This window comes from Eleutherodactylus coqui, chromosome 3 (genome assembly GCF_035609145.1).
Source record: "Eleutherodactylus coqui strain aEleCoq1 chromosome 3, aEleCoq1.hap1, whole genome shotgun sequence".
Classification (NCBI taxonomy): Eukaryota; Metazoa; Chordata; class Amphibia; order Anura; family Eleutherodactylidae; genus Eleutherodactylus; species Eleutherodactylus coqui.
In genome coordinates this window covers 35987281-36012089 of record NC_089839.1, presented here as the reverse complement: position 1 = coordinate 36012089, position 24809 = coordinate 35987281, and the positions used below count along the sequence as shown (strand labels likewise).

Below are 24809 nucleotides of genomic sequence, written 5' to 3'. Positions count from 1 at the left end.
ATGCTGCAATTTTTCTTCCACTTGCGGAATACGGAGTCTGTGCGTGTGAGACCCCCTTAGTATGTAGAGCTTGGGGAACAGTCAATATCTTCTTGTTTTTTTTAAACTTTTAAGTCTTACTAACCTCCTATTAGAACAATGGAAGGAGCATACATTCAGTAGTACAGGGTGCAAGCTGCAAGCTTGTAAGGGGTACTATGATGATCCAGGTCAGCCCGGCCAGAGGATCTTCTTCCTCCATATGGTAGCATCTTGTGGAGCTACATGAATTTTCCTCCTTCTGCCTGTCTTCTTATCTCTGATATTCTGAGGCACTGCTGTCAGCCCATCGGCATCCCCACAACATAATCACTTAGTTCTGCTACCGTATGCATGGTACCAGCTTGGTCCTAGTATTGCATCTGTGTACTGAAGTTAGTTCATGCTGTATTTACGTACTGAGCTTGGTTGTAGGGCTGTATCTATGTCATGAACTTGGTTCTCGTGCTATATTTGTGTAAGGAGCTTGGTTCTGGTGCTGTATTTATGTGCTGAGCTTGGTCCTAGTATTGCATCTGTGTACTGAAGTTAGTTCATGTTGCACTTACGTACTGAGCTTGGTTGTAGGGCTGTATCTATGTCATGAACTTGGTTCTTGTGCAATATTTGTGTAAGGAGCTTGGTTCTGGTGCTGTATTTATGCACTGTGTTTCGTCCGGGGGCTGTATTTATGTTATGAACTTGGTTCTGGGGTTGTATTTATGTACTGTACCTAGTTCTGATGCTGGATTTGATTATGAGTAGAGATGAGCGAGCGTACTCGGAAAAGCACTACTCGCTCGAGTAATTTGCTTTATCCGAGTATCGCTGTGCTCGTCCCTGAAGATTCTGGTGCCGGCACGGAGCGGGGAGCTGCAGGGGAGAGCGGGGAGTAACGGAGGGGAGATCTTTCTCTCCCTCTCTCCCGCCCGCTCTCCCCTGTTCCCCGCTGCGACTCACCTGTCAGCCGCAGCGGCACCCGAATCTTCAGACCCGAGCACAGCGATACTCGGATAAAGCACATTACTCGAGCGAGTAGTGCTTTTCTGAGTACGCTCGCTCATCTCTAATTATGAGCTTAGTCCTGGTGATGTAGCTATGAACCAAGGTTGGTTTTGGTGCTGTGTTTATGTATTGGGTTTGATTCTGATGATGTAACTGTGCACTAAGGTTGGTTCTGGTGCTGTATTTATGTAATGAGCTAGGTTTTGGTACTGTATTTATTCACTGAGCTGTTTTAGTATGGGTACACTGCTATCCTACTGCCTTCCGCAGAAGCACAATACAGACAAACTGCCTATCAATGCAATATATGTCCTTTTTTTTTCTTTATGACCGAGAGAGGGTGCCATCTAACCTGACTGAAGTGCCATGGATTCCCACGCTGTTGCTGGTCTTAATAAAATACCTCTCCACCTTCCCCTAGCCTTACAAGAATATTCCTTATTGTACTACATTGTCTTATTTATGACACCTTGGTCAATATTATATGGAGTTAAGCATTAAATTCAAGGAAAAGTAAATCCACCAAGTAGCCCTTCCCTACCCGTCCTCAACACAAAGCTGCTGGCCAGATACTTGAACACAGGGTGCAGAACTACGAGGGCACATTATACTTTATGATTTACATCCCAGCTGTCTGCAAAGGAGAGGAAGGAGCTTCACTGAACTCCTCAAGGTCTCCTCTCCCCTACAGAATTCTGAAGCAGCTGGTGTCACTATGTTGTGGGACCGCAGGCTGCTGCAGAAACTCTTTGAGAAGAAAGGAGCAGTTTCATGTCAGTTAATTAGTGATTGATCTAAAGCTTCCCTTGCCTTTTCCAAATTTGCTCATTAAGTGATACATTGTTTTTAGCTGCTACAAAAATAACAGTAGCAGGAAGACATCCTCTGATTTTGGTTGCAGCACTAATTGGTGGGTTCTTAGCTGTTCCTGGGATTCACTGCCCGAGCTGTGGCCCGCAGACCCGAGATCTACATCTATAAGCTTGGCTGAACTGGTGTAGAACCCTCCGCAGAGAAGCAGACACTCTCTCGGGGGTCTCTTCGCCATCCTGCAGTCTCCTAATCTGAAGTGATGATCTGGAGACGACTATTTCTTGGAGCTGATAGAGTTAAACGTTCCAAACTCTGCAGATGTATAGAGCCGTTACTGAGCTTCGTAATCCTCAGTAAGGGCTTATTCACACGAACGCATCTGCACTGCATATTATGTTACCAGCTAGCCCATGTTAAACGTAATTGGCCATTGAAATCAAAGGGAGCATACCTACATACACACGCAAAAAATACAGTAAAGTACACAGACACGTGCAAAAATGCAACACCCATCGCGCAAATATGCTGTGTAAAAGAGTGGAGAGAAAGTATAAATGGAAAGATTTGTAGTTCTTCCATATTTTGGACCAGCACTTCATTCTCTTTCAACGGGCCACTTCAAAGGCTCCATAGAAAAAGAGTGGCAAGGAAAAAAAGGCTTATAGCAGCAAGATAGCACATGCTGCAATTTTTTTTTCACGCCACTTTGCATGAGGGCTTATTTACACAAGCGTATATTGGTCAGGTTTTCACGGCAGGCCGATATATACGCCCCTCCCCACCCCTTGTTTCTAGCCAGCAATGGGAGTTGGCGGGACAGAGCGGGAGCTCTGCCCCTTCCCCGCCCCCTCCCATTGCAAACGGCAGAGTGGAGGAGAGAGGCAGAGAGCTGGTGAGGGGGAGAGAAGGTGGGAACTGCTTAGATTGAAGCATAGATCAGCCGGGCGTGAAAACGCTGGCCGATACACGCTCGTGTAAGCAAGCCCTGAGTGACAACATCGCACATGTGAAGGAAGAGAGATGATACCCCTCCCGACCCATGTTACAGGTCTCTCACCAGCCGAGCAGAAACCTACTACACACTGATGAGGGGCAAACACCCCGAAACAGCTGTCTGTGAGTAGTTTTTCTGGCTTGGTTTCCTATTCCCAACCACTGTTTTACAGACTTGGTAAAAAGTTGTACATTGATTTGAAGGAATGCTGCCATCCAATAGGTGGCGCTGCAGAGGTATCGTTTCAGTTTCCTTATTTGCAAGGAAGACTCTTACATTGCCTGTGTTAAACCGGCCTAAGTTCAGTGTGGCAACTAAAGTAGCTCCAAATCATGCACACTAGTGCCTTAGGGCTCACTCACACTAATGCATTTGTGCAATACACAGTGAATAGAGATATTATTGTATCTTGACGCCACCGGAATCTAGGAGTTTGACAGGGCTTCTATGGAGGAACGCCCCTGTCACAGCCCTAGCTCCTGATTGGGTCAAGCCTTAAAGCGTGGGGATTTACTTCATGCTGGGATGGAGGCTTACGTTTAAGGCTTATTTCAGTATTAACCCCAACACTGAAACAAACACTCACCCTAACCCTTCACCTCAGCCACACTGTCACCCAGCGCTGTCCCCGGAGTTTGATTGCAGTGTTCCCGCTCCCCTCCAGCCTTCGCGTCCCCCTCCCTCCCTGACTCACTGTCACCCAGCGCTGTGCTAGCGTCGCCGCAGGTCCCCCGCTCCCTCAGTGTCCCCGCCGCTGGGCAGTTCAGGGAGTCTGTCGGGGAAGCCGCTCTGCCTCCGCTGCTCCCTCAGTGGCGGCCACCGCTGCCCAGTGGTGGGAGGCCGCCAGGGAAGGCGGTCTTCCACCGCTGCTCCCTCAGTGTCCGGCACCGCTGTTCAGTGCAGGCAGGCCATCAGGGAAGCCGCTCTGCCGCCACCGCTTCCTCATTAGCTGCCGCCGCTGGCCAGTGCAAGCAGGCCGCTGGGGTAGATGCTCTGCCGCCGCAGCTCCCTCACTGTCCATCGCTGTTGCCCACTGCAGGGAATCTGCGCCAGGAAAGCCGCTGGAGCACTAGGTAAGCCGCTGTTAGTGACTGCCAGGACCTGAGAGGTCAAGCAGCCTGTATCTTGTCACCCCCCACACTTCCGGTGGCGACAAGATACAAGAATACCGTGAATAGAACCCATTGATTTCAATAAAGTTGTGACATGAGCATATTTTCCTTGCGCATTTTGTTCCTGCAAAAAAATATGCATGTTCTATTTTTGCACGTATTGCGCACAAACACCACATATTAAATCATTTACTTCATTGACGATTTAAATGAATGGGAGCATAGTTATGTGTTTTTTTGTGCACCCAAATACGCATGACATGCATACTTAAAAAGTACATTAAAACATGCACAGACACACGCAAAAATGCAAGCCCATCATGCAATTACACAGCACATATGCATATACGTAAATGCAGCCAGATTTCCGCTAACATATTTTTGCAGCACAAAACAATTGTCACACACAGTATGCCGTAAATAGAACCCATTGATTTCATTGGCTCGTTCACATAAGTAGTCTGCGCGCGCATTTTGTTTGTGCCAAAAAATACGCAGCATGCTCTATTTTCCTGCACAGGGAAAGAGCGGATATGGAACTAATTCCACTAATTGCCCACTTCATTGAATGGGAGCGCGCTTGTGTGTTTTTTGCGCATGCAAAAAGTATAGTAAAACACGCAAGCACGCAACGCCTTCATACGGTCGAGAATTTGGGCCAAGGATACATAGCAACATGCAGCTGCTGCTGCGGAGATCTGCACCAAGATTCGCACACCTACATGCAGACTTTGATGCAGAATTGCTGGCAGAATTAATCCATTCTCATTCTGCATTAAAATCCTGCGACGAGCCATGTGGATTTTGATGCAGAATTATCTGCCATGTGTCCTGTGACCAAATTCTGTCCGTGTGAAAGTCCTGGAGGCATTTCTTGTATCAGCCTTGTAATGCCAAGTATTGAAGAACATATCAGACAGAACTCTGGAACCCAAGCAATGAGTTGTGGAGTGCTATAGTGCAGGGGATGTGTAACCCATTCTTCATCTATAAGGTCACCTGTACACGGGCGGATTTGCATTGCGGAATCTGGAGTGGTTGTCCGCCTCCAGATTCCCCAGCAAATTCTGCCCATAGCATGCTATGAAAAACATGTTTTCCTCTACACAAATCAATTGCGAGAAAAAATCGCAGCATGCTCTATTTCTGTACGGATTCGGCATGGAAGGCTTGCATTGAAGTCAACGGAAGCAGTCCGACCTGCGGCCGTTTCACAATGACATTGCGGAAAGGTCGCAGGTACCTGCATCAAAACTATCCTGGGGATGTCCGGGGCTCGCCATGCGGACCATCCGCAGTACAGTTAGAAGAAATGTCATGTACACGTGCATGCCGGCTGCTGCCAGGGCTGGATTCTGCAGCGGGATGTTCTCCTGGATTAACCCGTTTAGGACCAGCCACAGTAAATTTACGGCGGCTGGTCCTGGGCTTAGAGCACCGCCGATAGTAAAATTACGAGGGTGCTCTAAGTCTCCTGGCTCTGCAATCAGTCAGAGGCAAGAACGGGTTATCAGCTGTTAGTGACAGCTGATAACCCGGAGCAGAAGGCAGGAGGGGTTTTTAACCCTTCCTGCCTTCTGCTTCCCCGATATACAGTGCTCAATGATCACTGTATGGGGAAAGTGAAAGTAACATGTACTTTCACTACGGGAGCCTCGGGGGGTCATGTGACGTCCTGGGATTCCCTGCTACTGCAGAGCTGGAGGGTCAGACTAGACCCTGGCAGCTCTGCAGGTGACTAATGTCACCACAGGGGTTGCTTTCCCCAGTAACTAGGGCTCCAAAAAATATGTGAATGTCCCCCAGAGGGATGACGTCATAGGGGACATAGATAGTAAAAAACACAATTACATAAATAAGTAAAACAAAACAACAGAATAAAACAACAATACATACAAAAGAAGACGCCAACCAAAACCATCGCCGTATGCGCCCAATAAACCAAAACCATACATACTATATATCAAAATGTCCGAAACAAATAGAGGAACCCGTTCCCATACTTTATTTTAGTGTAAATATAAAAATCATTTTTTTTTAAATTATAAATGTTAAAAAAATGATTTTTTTAGCTTCTTACCCCCAATAAAACTAAAAAACGGGAAAAAAAAGTCAGTGAAAAAGATATAAAAAAATAGTCCTATATGTCACGGGAAAAAAAACGCAGCAAAAATAATTTTGGTAGCTGAAGGAAAAAAATAGAGCAGTAAAACCCCCACATGGGTAAAATCCCTAAAAAGTGTCTGGTCCTTAAGGTACAAAACAGCTTGGTCCTTAAGGGGTTAAACAACATATAAATGTAAATATAGATGGGCAATATTCATACTGATCATATATAATCCACTCCTTCTCGTCTCACTGACCATTAGAATAACGTAACATGCTGCACTATTATTTCCAGTATTAATCAATAGGATCCATCAGATCCATCATGGCTCTTGTAGTAATGGAAGCCATGATGCTGATGATGCAAGAGCCTCACCAGTGAAGTCCCAGAATACGAGGCTCACAACACTTCTTCCTCATCTTAAAATTTAGCGCGTCCTCATCTGTGATCAGTATGGTTTCCGGCACGTTCTCATTATCACTGGCTGGTAGTGGGATGACGGTGGGGGAGTTTTTTTGTTCATTGACAGAAGCCGCATACAGTAATGTGCAGTAATTGATTTGCTCGGTGGACTAGCACAAGGTTCTTGGAAGGGAAGCACAAATCCCAGAGTCTCGTGTTCAGTACTAGTGTATTATTTATCATCGATCCCGCTGGATATCCTATCAAGTGCTGCTTACTGATAAAAAAAACTGAAATGCACCAGCAGCACAACTTCATCAGTTGTAGATATATACACTGATGTGCCAAAAGTCATGGGACAAGATCTAATATTGTGTAGGACCAAAGTTGCTTGTGTGCTCCCACAGACCATTCTAGCCAGACACCGATCATGATCATTAAGCACTCGTAGGCAGCCACTACGCTGTCCGCTGTGGGTAGTAATGTCTTCAGTGAGGTTTTCCTCACTGTCGATTTAATTAATGCCCGCACAATTACATAAATGAAATATCTCATCCATCTGGCACTTACTATCATGTCTCATTCCAACTCGAATAATTCACATCACTTCGCCAAGAGCACGCTGGCCAGTGTTCAACCTCACTCACCTTATACAGGTGTAAGCGCCCCCAAGCCATCACTTAAAGTAATGCAACTTCATGATCAATTTACATACTGCTATCCCATGACTTTTGGCACATCAGTGTACATAGCATCCATTGACTTTCTGACTGCTGCTTTCCTCCAATGACTATATGGTATAAGCGGTAGTCTTAAACACTTCCCTCCAATAGGCTGAAATGTTATTAGTTCTCAGTTCCTCTTTGTACCATCTGTATTCTGATTGTGCATGTATGATTGGCGCATGTGTACGTAGGATTTGCGTTCCATCTTGCACTTCCTATAGACTTCCACCTGTAATCATGTGCTTTTGACTGACTATAATTGGCGCTCTTATTTATAGGAGCATATGTGGATGGGTATGATCACTCTTTTATTCGCACAGCATTTGCTTGTCATATTATGGCAGCAGCATCAGACTTGGGTAAGGATCCTGTTATCTTCTTTAGGCCGTCTTCACATGGCCGAGAAAATTGTGCGAGATTTGTGCGTTGGCGAGACGCACAAAATCACACTTGAATATAAACCCCATTCTTTTGAATAGGTCATACATATGAGTGATTTTCTTTTTCTGCATCGCACATTGCAGCATGTTCTATCTTTGGTGCACGGGGTGCGATGCAATGTGAGGTTTCTCCATTGAAAACAATTGGAGAGACTCCAAGATCCTCTGCCAAAGTGATACGAGGTGGTTTTGATATAAAAACGCCTCGCACCCGCGGGGATATCGCATGTTGGCAAGTGCAATATTGGGCTGTGATTCACAGCCCAATATTGCACTTGCCCTTGTGAAGGTAGCCTTACAAGCACTGTACTTGTCCTATGTTAGATGTCATATTGCTACCATTATCCTTGTCTATAAGGTATGTCTATACATAGTCTGACACTGTCAGCACACAATGCAATCTTGTTATTTCATGGGAAATACAAATCACCAGAATAACCTACTGGCCCAGGGGCGTAACTAAAGGCTCAGGGGCCCGGGTGCAAAAGTTAAGCTGGACCCCCCTCCCTCCTTCTGTACCCATACCCAGAGTCGTAACTTGAAGATTCAGGGCCCCAATGCAAAACCTGTAACAGGGTCCCCAAACTATAATGCTTTATTCATAGTACTGGGGACCCTATATGGAGAAGAGAGGCCTTATGGGCCCCCCAAGGGTCCTGGGCCCGGGTGCAACCGCATCCCCTGCATCCTCTATAGTTATGCCCCTGTAGAGGTCCTCTTTAAAGGGAGTTTCCATGAGTAAACTATTGGTGACCCAATCTTAGGATAACTTATCAATAGGTGATTGGCCGGGTCCTTTCTTTTTGGATCCAAACCAAACAGCTGATTGAAGAGACAGCGACGCTCAGATGAAAGCAATCATCACTTCAGTCCATATCAGGCACAGCACCATGCATTGTATAGCAGCTCACTGGACACCCGGCAGCAAGGAGGAGGTTGAATAGAGCCGCAGTCACGCATGTGCAGTGCCCCTTCATTAATTTTCAATGGGACTGCCCAATTGAAATGAATAGTGCAGCAGCCACATTTGCGCGGCCAGTGCTGTATTCAATCATTGCACGTGGTAGAAGACATCCAGGAGTGAGGAGGACCCCTGTTCTTGGGATTATTGGAGGTCCCAGTGGACAGACCCCCACCAGTTTATCAGTTTTCACTTATGGATGGGTAAAAACGTGAAAAAAACTTTCCAGAACTCTGGCATACACCTTTAATATTAGCTGAACTTACCAATTCCGGCTGACTATATAATATGTATGGGGGTGTTCTGACTTTCCCCTCATGACCCAATACTTTAGTCCTAAGGGGAATAAGCCATCACTAAAGGTGGCCCGCTGCAATTAATTCCTACCCCCATTGGGAACACATACACCTTCAGTGAACCTGTAGAAGGTCGGGAAAATACCTGTTGACCAAACGAGCATTCGTCCAGCAGCTATCTAAAGTGTATGGCCAGCTTTACTGTGTGGCTATCCTCTAAGGGCCCATTTACAGGGGCTGAGAAATCGTCAGATTTCCGAGTTAGCTGTTCAGTTTCCACATACATAAAAACTGAATGATGGATCTGCCATGTAAACAGGCCATCTTTCATCTGTGAATGACTGCCTGTTTACTGTGAATGGTGGTGGACAGGTGGGTCGGAACGATCCACTCTGCCTCCATTCACTCAGCGATGACTGTCCCTATGTAAAAGTTAAGAAGTGAATGAGGAATAAAATGCCATGTAAGCCGGGGGTGTCAAACTCATTTTCACCGAGATCCCCAAGAGGTCAGGAAGGGTATCGTTTCTCCTTAAGGAGAGCATCAAGAAGGGGTGAGGAGACTTTTAGGGTCACCCATGCTCCTCTGTGAAATATGCAAATAGAAAGATGAAACAATACCTCTACAGCACCACCTATTGGAAGACAGCATTCCTGCAAGTCAATGTCAGACTTTTTAAACAAGCCTTCTAACGATGACTGGGAATTGTGGGCCGAAGCCAGAAAAACCATGTGCAGACAGCTGTTTCAGGGTGATTGCCCCTCATGAATATGCAGCAGGTTTCTGGCTTTGTTAGTGAGAGGCCTATAGATGTGGGTCAGGAAGGGCATTCTTTCTCCTTTTATTGCACACGTGAAAAACGCTGGCGAGGGTGCCAGGGTAGGGCTGTCAGAGCTGTGCCACCGCCTGTGAGTTGTTGAACATAGCAGTATGGAGATGGGTGCGTAGATTAGAATTCACGATCGCACCCACTCCCTGTGCTGGCACCAATCCCTCTGCCCAGTGCTGGCTGCATTCTCCGGGGAAAGTGGAGAGCTGGTTCTTCTGTATCCGGACCTCATCGTGAGCCACATAAAATGACATGGTAGGCTGGATTTGGCCCACGGACCTTGAGTTTGCAAAGTATTTACAAAGGTATTCAACTTCTTATGTGGATTTTAGCTCTGGAATGTTACAAATAAGTGCTGTTATCTTCCTGGAGGCTGAAAGTGTTTTCTGTAAGACCACACATGATTTTCCAGTTATTAGTTCCATGCGATGGTCCCATCATTCTGTGCATGAGCTCCTGTACCAAATACTGCAAGAATATTTGTGCCTACAGTAGCTTAGCATTAAGAAACTTGATATCTTCTGTTTAAAGGAGATATTGCTAATCCCAAGAGCAAAATCAATGAATGGAATGGTCAGGTCCACCACAGTAGCTACTAGTTCTCCATAGCAGCTCTCTATTCATATAGATAGGGTTCCCGAGAAAGCAAACCGCTCTATGACATCCATATGTACCGTGTTTTCCTGCAAAAAAGACCCTGTTTTATATTAATTTTTACCCCAAAAGAGGCACTAGGTCTGATTTTTTTAGAGAATGACTTATTATACTTACTTAGCAGGCTCGGTCCAGGTCCCTCCAGATGCTCTCTGGAGATCCGACATGCTGAGCCATGGCACTGATTGGCCAATTGATGTCCCACCCCCACAATGTGATGCTTGGTTCTTTGACTACTGCTCAGCGAATCAATGCAGTGCTTGATCAACCAATTACAGCCATCATATTGGTTTATCAAACGTTGCATTGATTGGCTGAGCAGTGCTTGAGAGCCAATCAAAGCCATCGCTTCCGGGAGGTGGGATTTGAAGTGATCTTCTGTGGGTGAACGAGGACTGCAGGACACATGGCAAAGCTCTGGACATCAGCTAGGGCTTATTTTCAGGGTAGGACTTATATTTCAAGTCTACCCCAAAATCAGGGTAGGGCTTATTTTCAGGATATGTCTTATTTTTCTGAGAAAACAGGGTAGTCTTTGGAATACCCCTTTAACGTTTCTGACCCCCTTACAAGTTGCTTCTGCATCAATGGAGTCAGGTTTGGACTGGTCCACCAGATGATCCTCCAATGGACCCAGGCTCTAATAATGGGCCTTCTTCAGTACAACAGGGCTCTAAAGGTCCAGCAGAAGACACCTCCATTTGGAGGTGACAAAAGCCCACAAAACCCATAGGCAAAAGTAGCGCTGAAAGAAAGCGGCCATGTTTTTCTTAGCTCATACAACCCTTTTAACAGTGTAGTTACAAGGATCTTCTTGTTTAACAAACTCCTATCAAAATCTGGACAGGGCTTTACAGCAAAAATGTGAATTGTGCCCCGCTGCTGTTGCTGGTTCATTAACCACCATTAACCATGGCCAGCCCCATACTTGTTTTCTTCCTTCTTATCCTTTGTAGAAAAGTAGGTAGGCATGAACCTCTAGTCATTCCTCACATGTTTGCTAATGTAGCTGTAACTGTGGACAGGGGGGCCTTGTGTATGCCTATGGGAAAGGATAATGACTGTTAAGAACTTGGCTTCTTCTCAAGAGACCATAGCAACTGCATGGGCTTCTTCTATAACATGTATGACCTTGCCAACATCCTTTTGACCGCCCCAAAGCTAAAAAAAACTACAAAAGATGGTCACTATTGACATCTAACAAAAGTTTAAGTCATTGAATAAACCTCTTTTCAAATAATGTACCATAAGAAGCCCCAGCCAGGTTTCCATATAATATATGTATATAATATAAGTGACTTAGGCTATACAGATATCGTATAAGTGAAATGTGTAGAGAAGCAGAGAGCTTGGGATATTTTAGGCCTTTGAAAGGAGAAAATGTGTATAAAGGGGACTCATGTACAGGAACACAAATGCTTCCAAGTTCTAACCCAGCGAGGGCCAAGCAACTGATAAAGAGCTTTTCAAAGAACTGGAAACTTGCCAGATTGCTTCCAAGCTCCCGGCTCTTTGTTCACTAGAAAGCAAACGGCTACTGTATGAATAGATGTCCAAAATGCTGCTGGGAATGTCCAAACTTTTACAGAACTTGGAGAAGAGAGATTCTAGAAGGAGAAGTTTTTTGTTTCCTACTGGAATCCTTCAGCAATCCTGCACCACTCCTACGTAGCAGTGCTGTATTTGTCGATCGGGCTATATTATGTATCGTGATAACTCTTTTCTTCATCCCCTTGGTGTTTTTCCTGCTTTGTGCAAATAATGAAGATGGAACACTAGCTCTGCAGCGCCACCCATTGGATGGCGGCATTCCTTCAAATCAATGTACAACTTTTAAGTCTGTAAAACAGTGTCTTGAATAGGAAACCAAGCCAGAATCCATACACAGATAGCTGTTTCGGGGTGATTGCCCCTCATCAGTGGGCAGTAGGTTCCTGGCTTGGCTGGTGAGAGGCCTGTGATGTGGGTCAAAAGGAGTGTCGTCTCTCTTTAAGTAGAGTACCCAAAAAGTGTGCGGAGACACCTAGGGGGTGAGTGGGTCGGGGATGGCATTCTCTCTCTCCATCGTGAGCTCCCAGAATGGGTGTGAGGTTTGTTCCATTACAACCTGGAATTGACAGTTTGTTCACATCAGCATTGGAGGTTCCGCTCAGAATCTTCATCACTGATTTCTGCTAATAAGCAGGATGAAATAGTCCAGCATGCGGCGCTATTTCATCATGTAAAATGACGGAAGTAGGAATGAAAACCGGTGGCGCCATTATAGTTAATGTGGTCCATTCAGTGCCATTTGGTTCCATCAAACGCCAACGGATCAGTTTGGCCAAGAGATGCCATTTTCCTACTTCCTGAACAGATGGGGAAAACGGAAACCAAAGCGATAGTATGAACAAGCCCGTAAAAAGATTTTAGAGGGGTTGTCCTGCTGTAAATTATTGGTGGCCTATCCTCAGGATAGGTCATTAGTATTAGATCATTGGGGGTCTCTCACCAGGGACCTCCAGATCCATTTGCAACCACATACTGGACTTTCAAAGCCCCGTGTGGGGAAGAGTGTTAAGGCAGCAGAAATGCAGTCCTAAGCTCTCGCTCATGACTGGAAGGTTGCAGGTTCAATCCCCACCCAGTTCAGCTCAAGGTTGACTCAGTCTTCCATCCTTTCGAGGTTGGTAAAATGAGTACCCAGCTTGGTGGGGGGAGGTAAAAGATGACTGGGGAAGGCAATGGCAACCCCCGCAAAAACAGTCTGCCAAGAAATGTCACCGTAAGGGTCAGTCATGACTCGGTGCTTGCACCAGGGGACTTTACCTTTACTGGCCTCTCTTGTGTTATTTAGTTTGAATAGTTTCATATCATCTGCAAATATTGATATTTTACTGCACAATCCTTCTACCAGGTCATTAATAAATAGCTTAAAAAGAATCTGTCAAGAGTCTCTTATGCAAAGAGTGCATTTTTTCAGAATGGGACATACAGAATGATAAAACATGAGTCATACATTGATTTGAAGAAATGCTGCCATCCAATAGGTGGCGCTGCAGAGGCATTGTCCCATCTTCCTTATTTGCAGATTTTGGATTATTAATGGATCCGTATCTTATCATTTGGAGTCATCATTCGGGTCATACTGACCGGAACTCTACCACTTTATACTTGTTCCAAGGTAAATAACTAACTCACTGAAATGTATAACCTCATAGCCTATGAATGGAGTTTATCATTTCTTTCATTATTGACACTTTTTTACTATTTCGATCCCACATAAGGCACGGAAAGTTTTGAACTGCCCAGACGTAAGAAAATCAAAAAAGAACTCCAGTGAAATAGAGAAGTAATTGTAATCATGACTGGCCTTAGCTATGTGTGATCCATGTAGTCACACAGGGTGTTGACCACCAATTTGTAGGAGGAGCCTCAAAAGGAAGTAGGCTGGGGCTATTGCCCCCTTAGGACTACCAAGCCAGACAATCTTCTTCCTCCATGTGGCACTGTCTTGTGGAGCTACATGAATCATCCTTTTTCTAGTTCTGTCTCCTACCATGATGTTCTGAGGTGCCACTGTCAGCCCATCGACACTCCCACAACACAATTGCTTAATTCTGAGTGTATTAAGTACGTGCTTGTAGTTATATTATGAGTATGACCTAAGTTCCAATATTGTATCTATGTACTAAGGTTGGTTTGTGCTATATTTCTGTTGTGAGCTTGTTTCTGGTGCTGTATTTCTGCTAGGATTTTGGTTCTGGTGCTTTATTTAGGTACAGAGCTTGGTTCTGGTGCTGTATTTATATTATAAGATTGGTTCTCATGCTGTATTTAGGTTCTGAGTTTGGTTTTGATGCTGTATTTGTTATGAGCATGGGTCAGATGCTGTAGTTATATCATGAGCTTGGTTCTAGTACAGTATTTATTCCCTGATGTGTTCTGATGTGGGTATTCTGCTTATCAGTGTAATACATATTTTTTTTCTTATGAATGTGGGTGGACGTCCCCAAAAGGTTCCGTGCCGTCTAACTTAGGGCCGGCACTGATTGTAACAATTATCTATTTTGCCGAAGAGTTGGAGTTAGACCATCAGCATGTCCATAGTGTTGCAGAATTATGGGAGAATTGCTAAGCAAAGGGTGAAATGTGCAGCTGAATCTGTATGTAACACATCTCCTAGTCTACAATGTAACTTGGAGGTTTGTTTTTTTTGTAAAATCAAGTTAACTCTTAGCTACAAGATAAGCAATAACTACTTGATTGGAGTTGAACTGCTGGGCCCCCACCAATGGCCTCAATGGGGGTCCTGTGTCCCACTGTGTGACTAAACATTAATACAGCAACCATGCTCAAGCTTGACCACCGCTTCAATCATATGAGTGGGACTGACGAAGATAGTCAAGTTCAAACACTCATACTCCCACTGATCAGGTAAATATCCCCTATCTTGCCAATAGGGGATTACGTGATTTTAGTGGAATTGCCCTTTAAGAACTAATTATTACAAGATGTAATGGCTTCCCCCTGTATATGTATTATTACAGTAAAACTCGAGTAGCTTCTAAAATCTAACTTTTAAAAATATATACATACAATGAAACCCAAAAGTTCAAAGTAGTGAGTAATTGTCATCTACAGTATAGTAGTACAACTAAAGCCATTTTCCGTTTGCTGTACCGCATATATGTCTTGGTTTCCGTCTTAACACATAATATGGAGTACCTGCACTCAACAGTGATCCCATGCGGAACCTTACCCTTAGGCCGCTTTCACACAGCCAAGAAAATCATGCAAGATTTGTGCGTTGCAAGATGCACAAATCTTGCACAAATATGAATCCCATTCTTTTGAATATATATATAAAAAATTTTTGATAAAAATCACATCATGTACTAACTTTGCGCGTTGCCTTTAAACACGTCGCCCTTTGTTTTCAATGGGGCCGGCAAAGCATCGCACAACGTGCGAGGTGCACATGATGCAATGCAAGGTTTCCCATTTCCTACGTGTTTTGTCTGTGATTCTTGACTGAATCATAAAGGAATAAGCACGACCCTCAAGGTTCAGTGAATCATCAGGGGATAAGACCCTCAAGGTTCAGTGCTGTGAAAGAACTGAGGTGTTTGGTAGCAGATATGCCATTTCACCTATGACGATAGTGCTAATCTCTTTGCACCTAGGAGATGCTAGGATTCTAAGCATTGGCATCACCTGAACCTGAGTAAGATGCTTCTACTAGAGACCTTGGTCTGTGAAATGGCAAGCAGAGTTTTTTTTAAAGGGGGGGTAGAGGTTGGGGGGAGGTTATTACATTTATAAAAGGTTTCCTACCTCTCCCCCAATTACCCAATACTTCTCTTCATAGTCTACAATTCCAAGTGTAAAATGTGAAAAAAGCAAAAGAAAACATTATTGCAGAAATAGTATAAAACTATAGAAAACATAACAGAATTTTCCTATTATTTCTACAAGATCGTTTACTTAATTTTGTCTTGGTTTTTTCCTTCTTCTTTCATTTTCAGAAACCTGATGCCTGCAAATCTTGTGGCCGCAGCCTTCCGATCGGTAAGACACATAATGAACTGTAAATAAAATATGGGTAAAAATGTATCCCTCGTCCGATACTGGGATTGTCAATTTCTGTGAACCTGTATTTATTGAGAACATTGGGGCATATCTATTATGTCCGGTACTTTTATGGATTTAAGCCAGGCCCTGATGTTTTTTGCTTGCAGCAAAATGCATAATGTAGCTGCAAGGGACTGGGGGGCAGAGAACAAAAGGGTTAAGTGGGAGCGAACCTAGTGGGGGAATGGGTGGAGTTAGGAGAGGAAGTGGGAGGAGAGTCAAAAGAGAGGAAGAAGAAGGAAGAGGGAGGACTGTAGCAAAGGAGCACCACGTGGAAGACGGAGAAAAAAGGATTTGGAAGACACCCGCCTACCCACCCTTGAGGGTTTACTGGCAAGGTTTCGGTTATGAGGACATATGGAAGTATTGAGTTGTTTCAGAAGTCATCATAGCTGGGTTAGAGGCGAAGAGCTTTCCATGCTAGCTGCGATATAGGTCGAGGAAGGTTAGCAAGCCTGAAGGAGATCGGGGCTTACGAACGCCTGTGGTATTTTTTACAGATTCAAGAAATCGTGATGTATCATAACATGGAAAGAGTTTATAGTTTTTGAAAAGTTTTAAAAGAGTTAATATGTTTTTAACGTTTTTTAATAAAGCTGCGGCCTACCCCACGTTCTAACACCAAGAACTATTACGAGTTTTTGTTATAAGTAGTAAGGGAGTGAAACGGTTAAGGTAAGTTCCCCCAGTCTTCAAATGTGGGTGGAGCCTCGCATTTAAATACACATAAGAAAGCTGTTGGCTGATTAGTTGGCTGATACAAGCTTAAAGTATTCCCGCCAATATCAGACATCACAGAGCTACACTCCCTTTTCCCTGCACTGATCTCTTTCTTCCCTGCTCTAGGCACATGAAAAGTTCTGTTCTGTGTTTTACTAACTTTTCTTATACTTTTTTTCCAGTATGTAACTGACTATGTGACCTACACAAAGAACACGACCGATGGAAACGTCACCATAGAGCGGGTGAGCTTTTCCCTCTTCTTGTGCTTTTGCAAGCCCTACTTTTCTTCCTCTTGCTGTTGGGGTTCCTCAGGGTTCGCTTCTCTTTTCCACCTACATGGCCCCTTTTGGACAAACTGTGATCAGATTTGGCTTTTGGTACCATCTCCATGCTGACAACACCCAATTATACACTTTTTCCTGTGACATCATCTCTTCACTACTACAAACACCAGTGATTGACTGCTGTCTCTAACATCATGTTGTCTCTCTATCTGAAACTGCATCTTGCAAAAACTGAAAATCTCGTGTTTCCGCCATCTACTAAACGACCTAAAAAAAATATTTCCATTTCCGTCTGTGGTACCGCCATAACTAATCGGCAGCACCCCCGCTGTCCTGCTGTCATTTTTAACTCTACTCTTTTTTTCACTCCCAGTCTTCCATCACTTGCACACTCATGTCACCCGAACCTCAAAAACATCTCCAAAATCTGCCCTTTTCTCACTGTGGAGACATCAAAAACTCTTATTGTTACTCTGATCCATTCTCAGCTGGATTACTGTAACTCACTACTGATCGCTGTTCCCCTCACCAAACTCTCCCCTCTCCAATCTATCCTTAAAGGGGTTGTCCCGCGAAAGCAAGTTGGGGTATACACTTCTGTATGGCCATATTAATGCACTTTGTAATGTACATTGTGCATTAATTATGAGCCATACAGAAGTTATCAGAAGTTATTCACTTACCTGTTCCGTTGCTAGCGTCCTCGTCTCCATGGTGCCGTCTAATCTTCAGCATCTAATCGCCCGATTAGACGCGCTTGCGCAGTCCTGTCTTCTGTCTTCTGAATGGGGCCGCTCGTGCCAGAGAGCGGCTCCTCGTAGCTCCGCCCCGTCACGTGTGCCGATTCCAGCCAATCAGGAGGCTGGAATCGGCAATGGACCGCACAGAAGACCTGCGGTCCACCGAGGGCGAAGATCCCGGTGGCCATCTTCGCAAGGTAAGTAAGAAGTCACCGGAGCGCGGGGATTCGGGTAAGTACTACCCGTTTTTTTTTTTTTATCCCTGCATCGGGTTTGTCTCGCGCCGAATGGGGGGGCTATTGAAAAAAAAAAAAAAAGTTTCGGCGCGGGACAACCCCTTTAATGCAAATGTCAATGGGACTTTCTAATGTTAAAATCGCATCGCACAAAAATCGCAGAAGCACAAACTTGCGCTTTTTGTGCGATGCGATTTGACCATTAGAAAGTCCCATTGACATTTGCATTTTTTAAAAAACGCTGCGATATCGCAGTGTTAAAAAAGCACTAGTGGGTAGAAGCCCTAATGCAGTGGTCAGGCTCATCTTTTTGTCTACTTACTACACCAATACCTCCATCCTGTGCCTGTCAGTGCACTGATGCCTCCATCCTATGCCAGTTACTACACTGATGCCTCTGTCCTGTGCAAGTCACTGCACTGATGTCTCTGCCCTATGCCATTCACTACACTAATGCCTCTGCCCTGTGCCAGTCACTGTACTGATCTCTCTGCACTGTGCCAGTCACTGCACTGATGCCTCCGTACTATGCCAGTCACTACACTGATGCCTCCACCATGTGCCAGTCACTACATTGATGCTTCCACCCTGTGCCAGACACTACACTGAGGCCTCCATTCTGCGCCCGTCACCACACTGATGCCTCCACCCTGCACCAGTCACTACACTGATGCCTCCATCCTGCACCAGTCACTACACTGATGCCTCCACCCTGTGCCAGTCACTATACTGATCTCAATGCACTGTGCCAGTCACTGCACTAATGCCTCCGTACTGTGCCAGTCACTACACTGATGCCTCTGCCCTGTGCCAGTCACTACACTGATGCCTCTGCCCTGTGCCAGTCACTACATTGATGCCTCTGCCCTGTGCCAGTCACTATACTGATGCCTCCACCTTGTGCCAGACACTACACTGATGCCTCCACCCTGTGCCAGTCACTATACTGATGCCTGCAGCCTGTGCTAGTCACTACACTGATGCCTCCACCCTGCGCCAGTCACTACACTAATGCCTCTACCCTGTGCTAGTCACTACACTGATGCCTCCACCCTGTGCAAGTCACTATACTGATCTCTCTGCACTGTGCCAGTCACTGCACTGATGCCTCCGTACTGTGCCAGTCGCTACACTGATGCCTCTGCCCTGTGCCAGTCACTGCACTGATGCCTCTGCCCTGTGCCAGTCACTACACTGATGCCTCTGCCCTGTGCCAGTCACTGCACTGATGCCCCTGCCCTGTGCCAGTCACTACACTGATGCCTGCACCCTGTGCCAGTCACTACACTGATGCCTGCACCCTGTGCCAGTCACTACACTGATGCCTCCACCCTGTGCCAGTCACTACACTGATGCCTGCACCCTGTGCTAGTCACTACACTGATGCCTCCACCCTGTGCCAGTCACTACACTGATGCCTCTACCCTGTGCCAGTCACTACACTGATGCCTCCACCCTGCGCCAGTCACTACACTGATGCCTCCAGCCTGTGCAAGTCACTATACTGATCTCTCTGCACTGTGCCAGTCACTGCACTGATGCCTCCGTACTGTGCCAGTCACTGCACTGATGCCTCTGCCCTGTGCCAGTCACTGCACTGATGCCTCTGGCCCTGTGCCAGTCACTGCACTGATGCCTCCACCCTGTGCCAGTCACTACACTGATGCCTCCACCCTGTGCCAGTCACTACACTGATGCCTGCACCCTGTGCCAGTCACTACACTGATGCCTGCACCCTGTGCCAGTCACTACACTGATGCCTGCACCCTGTGCCAGTCACTACACTGATGCCTGCACCCTGTGCCAGTCACTACACTGATACCTCCACCCGGCGCCAGTCACTAAACTGATTCCTCCACTCTGAACCAGTTATTATTCTTATGCCTCCACTCTTTGACAGTCTCTACACTGCTCCCTTTACCCTGTGCCAGCCACTATTCTGATGCCTCCACCCTGTGCCAGTTACTTCACTGATGTATCCACGCTGTGCCAGTCACTTCACTGATGTATCCACCCTGTGCCAGACACTATTCAGATGCCTCCACCCTGTGCCAGACACTATTCAGATGCCTCCACCCTGTCCCAAACACTATTCAGATGCCTCCACCCTGTGCCAGTCACTGTACTGGCTGCCCATCCAATATAGAATACAATTTAAACTAATGCCTCATCCCTAACGCTCTCCACAGTGCTGCACCTCCCTGTATCTCTTCCTTCATCTCTGCACCACACAGAAAAATCACTTGTACCTCTTATGCCACCCCTATTTTCTCATAGATTGTAAGCTCTTGAGAGCAGGACCCTCAACCCTGTTGTTCAACGTCTGTTGCTTTAATACCGCATGTCTTATTTTGTCTATGTTCCCTCTGACTTGTAAAGTCCTGCAGAATACATGGGCACTATATGAACATGGATGATTATCATCATCAGGTGGACAGGCCCTAGAATAAGTAGGAGCACTTTGAAAATCAGCCCCTAACAGGATGAAAAGGGGGTCAGAGTTTGTACAGGAATGTTGCGCCGGGAATTATTAGTGACCAAATATGGTGGCTGATTTTATATGCGTCCGTAAAAGATAGGTCTTGTCCTATCTGTCGGCCGGTATACACTGGCGCCTCCCATAGGCTTTTATGGGAGCTGCAGAAAAAGGGAGGGACTTTAGCTGCGTCCAACTCACAAAAACATTACAGCTGGCTCTAGTTCCGTATTAGGGCGCCCACCCACTGGCGTTTTTTTTCCCTGCGAAATTCGCAGCATTTTTTTCTCTGCAGGGGTCTATGGGACTTGTAATGTTAAAATCGCGATCGCGCAAAATCGCAATTTACCGCGAAATCGCGATTTTGCGCGATCGCGATTTTAACATTACAAGTCCCATAGACCCCTGCAGAGAAAAAAATGCTGCGAATTTCGCAGGGAAAAAAAACGCCAGTGGGTGGGCGCCCTTAGAAGGCATTTATACCGACCGAGGGATTTCCGGGCTGTGGCGCATATATTCGGTAATACGCCACAGCCACCAATGTGAATGAGGGAGAAAACGCAACTTTTGGCGTTTTTTTTCTATCCACACGTCTTTCGCCTGCGATACAGACAACGTAAGAGGCCTAAGGCCTCATGTCCACGGGCAAAATATGATTTAAGATCCGCAGCGGATCTCCCGCACGCGGATCCGCACCCCATAGGGATGCATTGACCACCCGCGGGGTAGATAAATACCCGCGGATGGTCAATAAAAGGGATTTTAAAAAAAATGGAGCATGAAAAAATCTGGACCATGCTCCATTTTCGTGCGGGTCTCCCGCGGGGACGGCTCCCGCGGGCTTCTATTGAAGCCTATGGAAGCCGTCCGGATCCGCGGGAGACCTAAAATAGGAATTTAAAAGAATTACTCATCCGGCGCGGGCGGGGAAAGCCTTCTCTTCCTCACGGCCGCATCTCCCTTGCTTCGGCTCGGCGGATGTGCCCGGCGCATGCGCGCGGCACGTCGCCGACGTGCCGCCAGCGTGACGAATTCATCCGCCGGCCAGAAAAGAAGATCCGGCCGTGAGGAAGAGAAGGCTTTCCCCGCCCGCTACGGATAGGTAAATGCTTTTAAATTCTTATTTTCAGCGCTCATGTCCGCGGGGCAGGAGGGACCCGCTGCAGATTCTACATGGAGAATCTTCAGCGGATCTTATTTTCCCCGTGGACATGAGGCCTTAGTGTGCTGTCACGACATATCAGGAAAATAGGAAAACTGTTATGATTATTCCCATCACTATCATGACAGAAAATGGCGAAATCATCCCAGTGATTCTCCACGTGCTCCAATATCTCCTCCTATTAAATGTTATCTATTGTTCCCTGTTATCAGCCATTTCAGAATGAGGAAAAGATGGTTCTAGTGGGGTAACAAACTAAATCATAATTCCGTACATATGTGTGTGACTGATAATACAGGGTCGGCCATGGAAGAGTAGGCCGGAATCATTATGTAAGTTGTCTAAAAGAAAATCTGTCTTTGTTGCCCATAGCAACCAATTACAGCTTTCACTTTACCTCAGCAGTATAACAGCCAATCACAGTGCAGCTTTCACTTTACCTCAGAAATAAAAGCTGCAATGTGATTGGTTGCTATGGGCACCACACCCTTATGAAAGCTGTCTAAATTGAAATATGTCTTTGCTGCCCCTAGCAACGAATCGCAGCACAGCTTTCATTTTACCTCAGTGGTATAGCAACCAATCACAGAGCAGCTTTCATTTCTTATACTGCTGAGGTGAAATGAAAGCTGCACTGTGATTGGTTGCTATGGGCAACAAAGACATATTATTTTAGATAGCTTTCATATATTTCATCTACAATGGTTGTTGAAGTTTTAAACCTAAACGCCAAAATGGCGCCTCATTCCGTCGTACCTATTATTGGTGACGGCGCTTGCCTGTTTAGAGTAATATCCTATACTTTGTACCCTACTCAGGTCATGGCCGAAGATTTTAATCAAAAGATAGGTCAAGATTAGAGATGAGCGAACCTACTCGTTTCGAGTAATTACTCGATCGAGCACCGCGATTTTCGAGTACTTCCGTACTCGGCTGAAAAGATTCGGGGGGCGCCGGGGGGCGGGAGGAGGCGTAGCGGAGCGGGGGGTAGCAGCGGGGAACAGGGGGGAGCCCTCTCTCCCTCTCCTCCCCACTCCCCGCTGCAACCCCCCACTCACCCACGGCGCCCCCCGAATCTTTTCACCCGAGTACGGAAGTACTCGAAAATCGCGGCGCTCGGGCGAAAAAGGGGCGTGGCCGAGTAGGTTCACTCATCTCTAGTCAAGATCTATGTGTTGACGCAGTGTGAAAAATAGGCGACCAAAAATGGTTGCCAATTTGTTTTTTTATTGGTACGATTTTTTGATGCGACTGAAAATCGCCCATGTGAATGAATGCATTGGAATGCATTTGTAAAAAGCTTGTCCACATGCTGCGGAGAAGCAGTTGTGGCCAAGCTGCGATGAAACTGTCATGCCGCACGGAAATTCAAAGCCACGGCATGTCAATTTTATCGCCATCTCCGCTGAGGCCATCTCACCTTTCTATGGGGAGAGATGACCACAGCGGAATGCAGGCGGCAAAGCCGCTTCAAAACCCCTTGCTGAACGATGCGAGTTTTGAAGCTGCATTTCTGCCGCAGAAATCTCGCGGTATTTCCGAGAAGTCATTCCGCGAGATTTCCACGAGCTTTATGCCCATTGTGACCGCAGCCTTAAGGGATTGAAGTTGCAAAAATCCTTTCTTAATGGATCTCTATGTTATACAAGGAAGCTGCTGTCCAAATTTCATGCTTCGGCTCTGCGTTGATGGTTCAGTCAGGGTGGTTTCACACGGGCAAGAAAATCGCGCAATTTTCATTTGATGCGGGAGTCAGTAAAAAACAGATTATGAAACCAATAATTCACAATGGTTTCCTTTCCATCTGCGATGTTTGCACTGATGCGATGTTGAGAGATCAAAAAATCGTGGCATGCTCTGTCCTTCTGCGATGTGCGATTTTTTTTTTTCTTCTATCTCACGTTTCTTTCTTACGCTTCTTTTTATCGCAACGCACGAAACATGGGATTTTAACATTAAAAAGTCCTATTGACTTTTGCAATAAAAACGTTGCGCAATTTTATCGCAGGCAGCAGCGACGCGAGATTTTTCTAAGAAACAGCATCGATGGCGCTCAAAAATCGTGGAAACAAATATGCGATTTTGCCCCGATTTTCTCACGGCAAAATCGCGATCGCCCATGTGAAACTAGCCTCAGTCAGCCCGGACATTTCTTAGTCGGAATAGACTTGAGGCAGGACTGTTTTTCACGTGATCAGTTCTATATGGCCGGTTCCAGAGTGAGTTCCGCTCACTATCTAGTGATCCTCGCACCTAAGGACTCATTCACACGGGGAGCTAGGCGCGCAAAAATCACGTGCTTAAAAAACACGCGGCTATTAGAACCAATGGTTTCCTATGAGAATGTTCAGATTCCTCCATCCTCACCTTCTAATAGCCGCGTGTTATCTACATGCGTGATTTTTTCTCGCCTAGCTCCCCGTATGAAGGAGCCCTGAAGGTAATACTACGAATGTAGTTTACAAAGAGATCCTTTACTAATTAGCAATGAGTTGGCAACGTAATAATTATGAAAATAGTTATAATTGGTATCACGAATTTAACCCTTTCCAATCCAATGTGTATTCTGGTTTTCCTAGGGGGCTTACTCTTTTGCTGCTGTTATACAACGGCGCTATCTGCTGGTTAAAGCCAGTACTGCATGAGGTGACACATTGGATAGGCTCTGACAGCAGAGAGGCTGGCAATATACAGTAAAAGAACCCCGACAGACGTCTTCCAATATCAGAGCTGTACAGCCTCAAATCATAATGTCTTCAGAGGTCAGACAGTGGATTGGAAAGGGTTAACACAGATGAAGTTGCAGCAGCAAAAGCTACTATTTAATATATGGAATTGATACAATCTCTTCATTATTTGTGATAATTCTTCATTAGTAATTTAGTAGCTAGAAGTCATCTTCCAATAAAAGTATAGTAAAACTCATATATCCCCTTAATTCACCTCCTGATCCCAGTAGTTTTCTCGTATCTGCATACTAATGACTGCTTTAGCGTGCAGACCGACATCCGACATATCTCATTAGATCCTCCTGGAATGAACTACTGTCTGGTGTGTTACAGGAAACCGGGTATTAACATGCATTTGATAGCATGATGTTCTTGTTTTTCCATCATTAGAGATTAGACAGTCATTTTTATATTTGTAAGAACTGAAGAGTTCATGGAAGGTGCAGACCTGATTACCATACAGGATAATTTGTTCTTCTGGTAAATTTCC

General features: G+C 45.6%; 1 protein-coding gene across 1 annotated transcript in view; it reads left to right on the top strand.

Moving 5' to 3' along the window:
- SLC1A4 (solute carrier family 1 member 4) overlaps window positions 1–24809 on the top strand; it is a 44271-nt gene that overhangs the window by 8013 nt on the left and 11449 nt on the right. The window contains exons 2-3 of the mRNA XM_066595483.1: window positions 15864–15906; window positions 16872–16934. Of these exons, the coding sequence (XP_066451580.1) occupies window positions 15864–15906; window positions 16872–16934 (106 nt within the window). The remainder of the gene's footprint in view (window positions 1–15863; window positions 15907–16871; window positions 16935–24809) is intronic.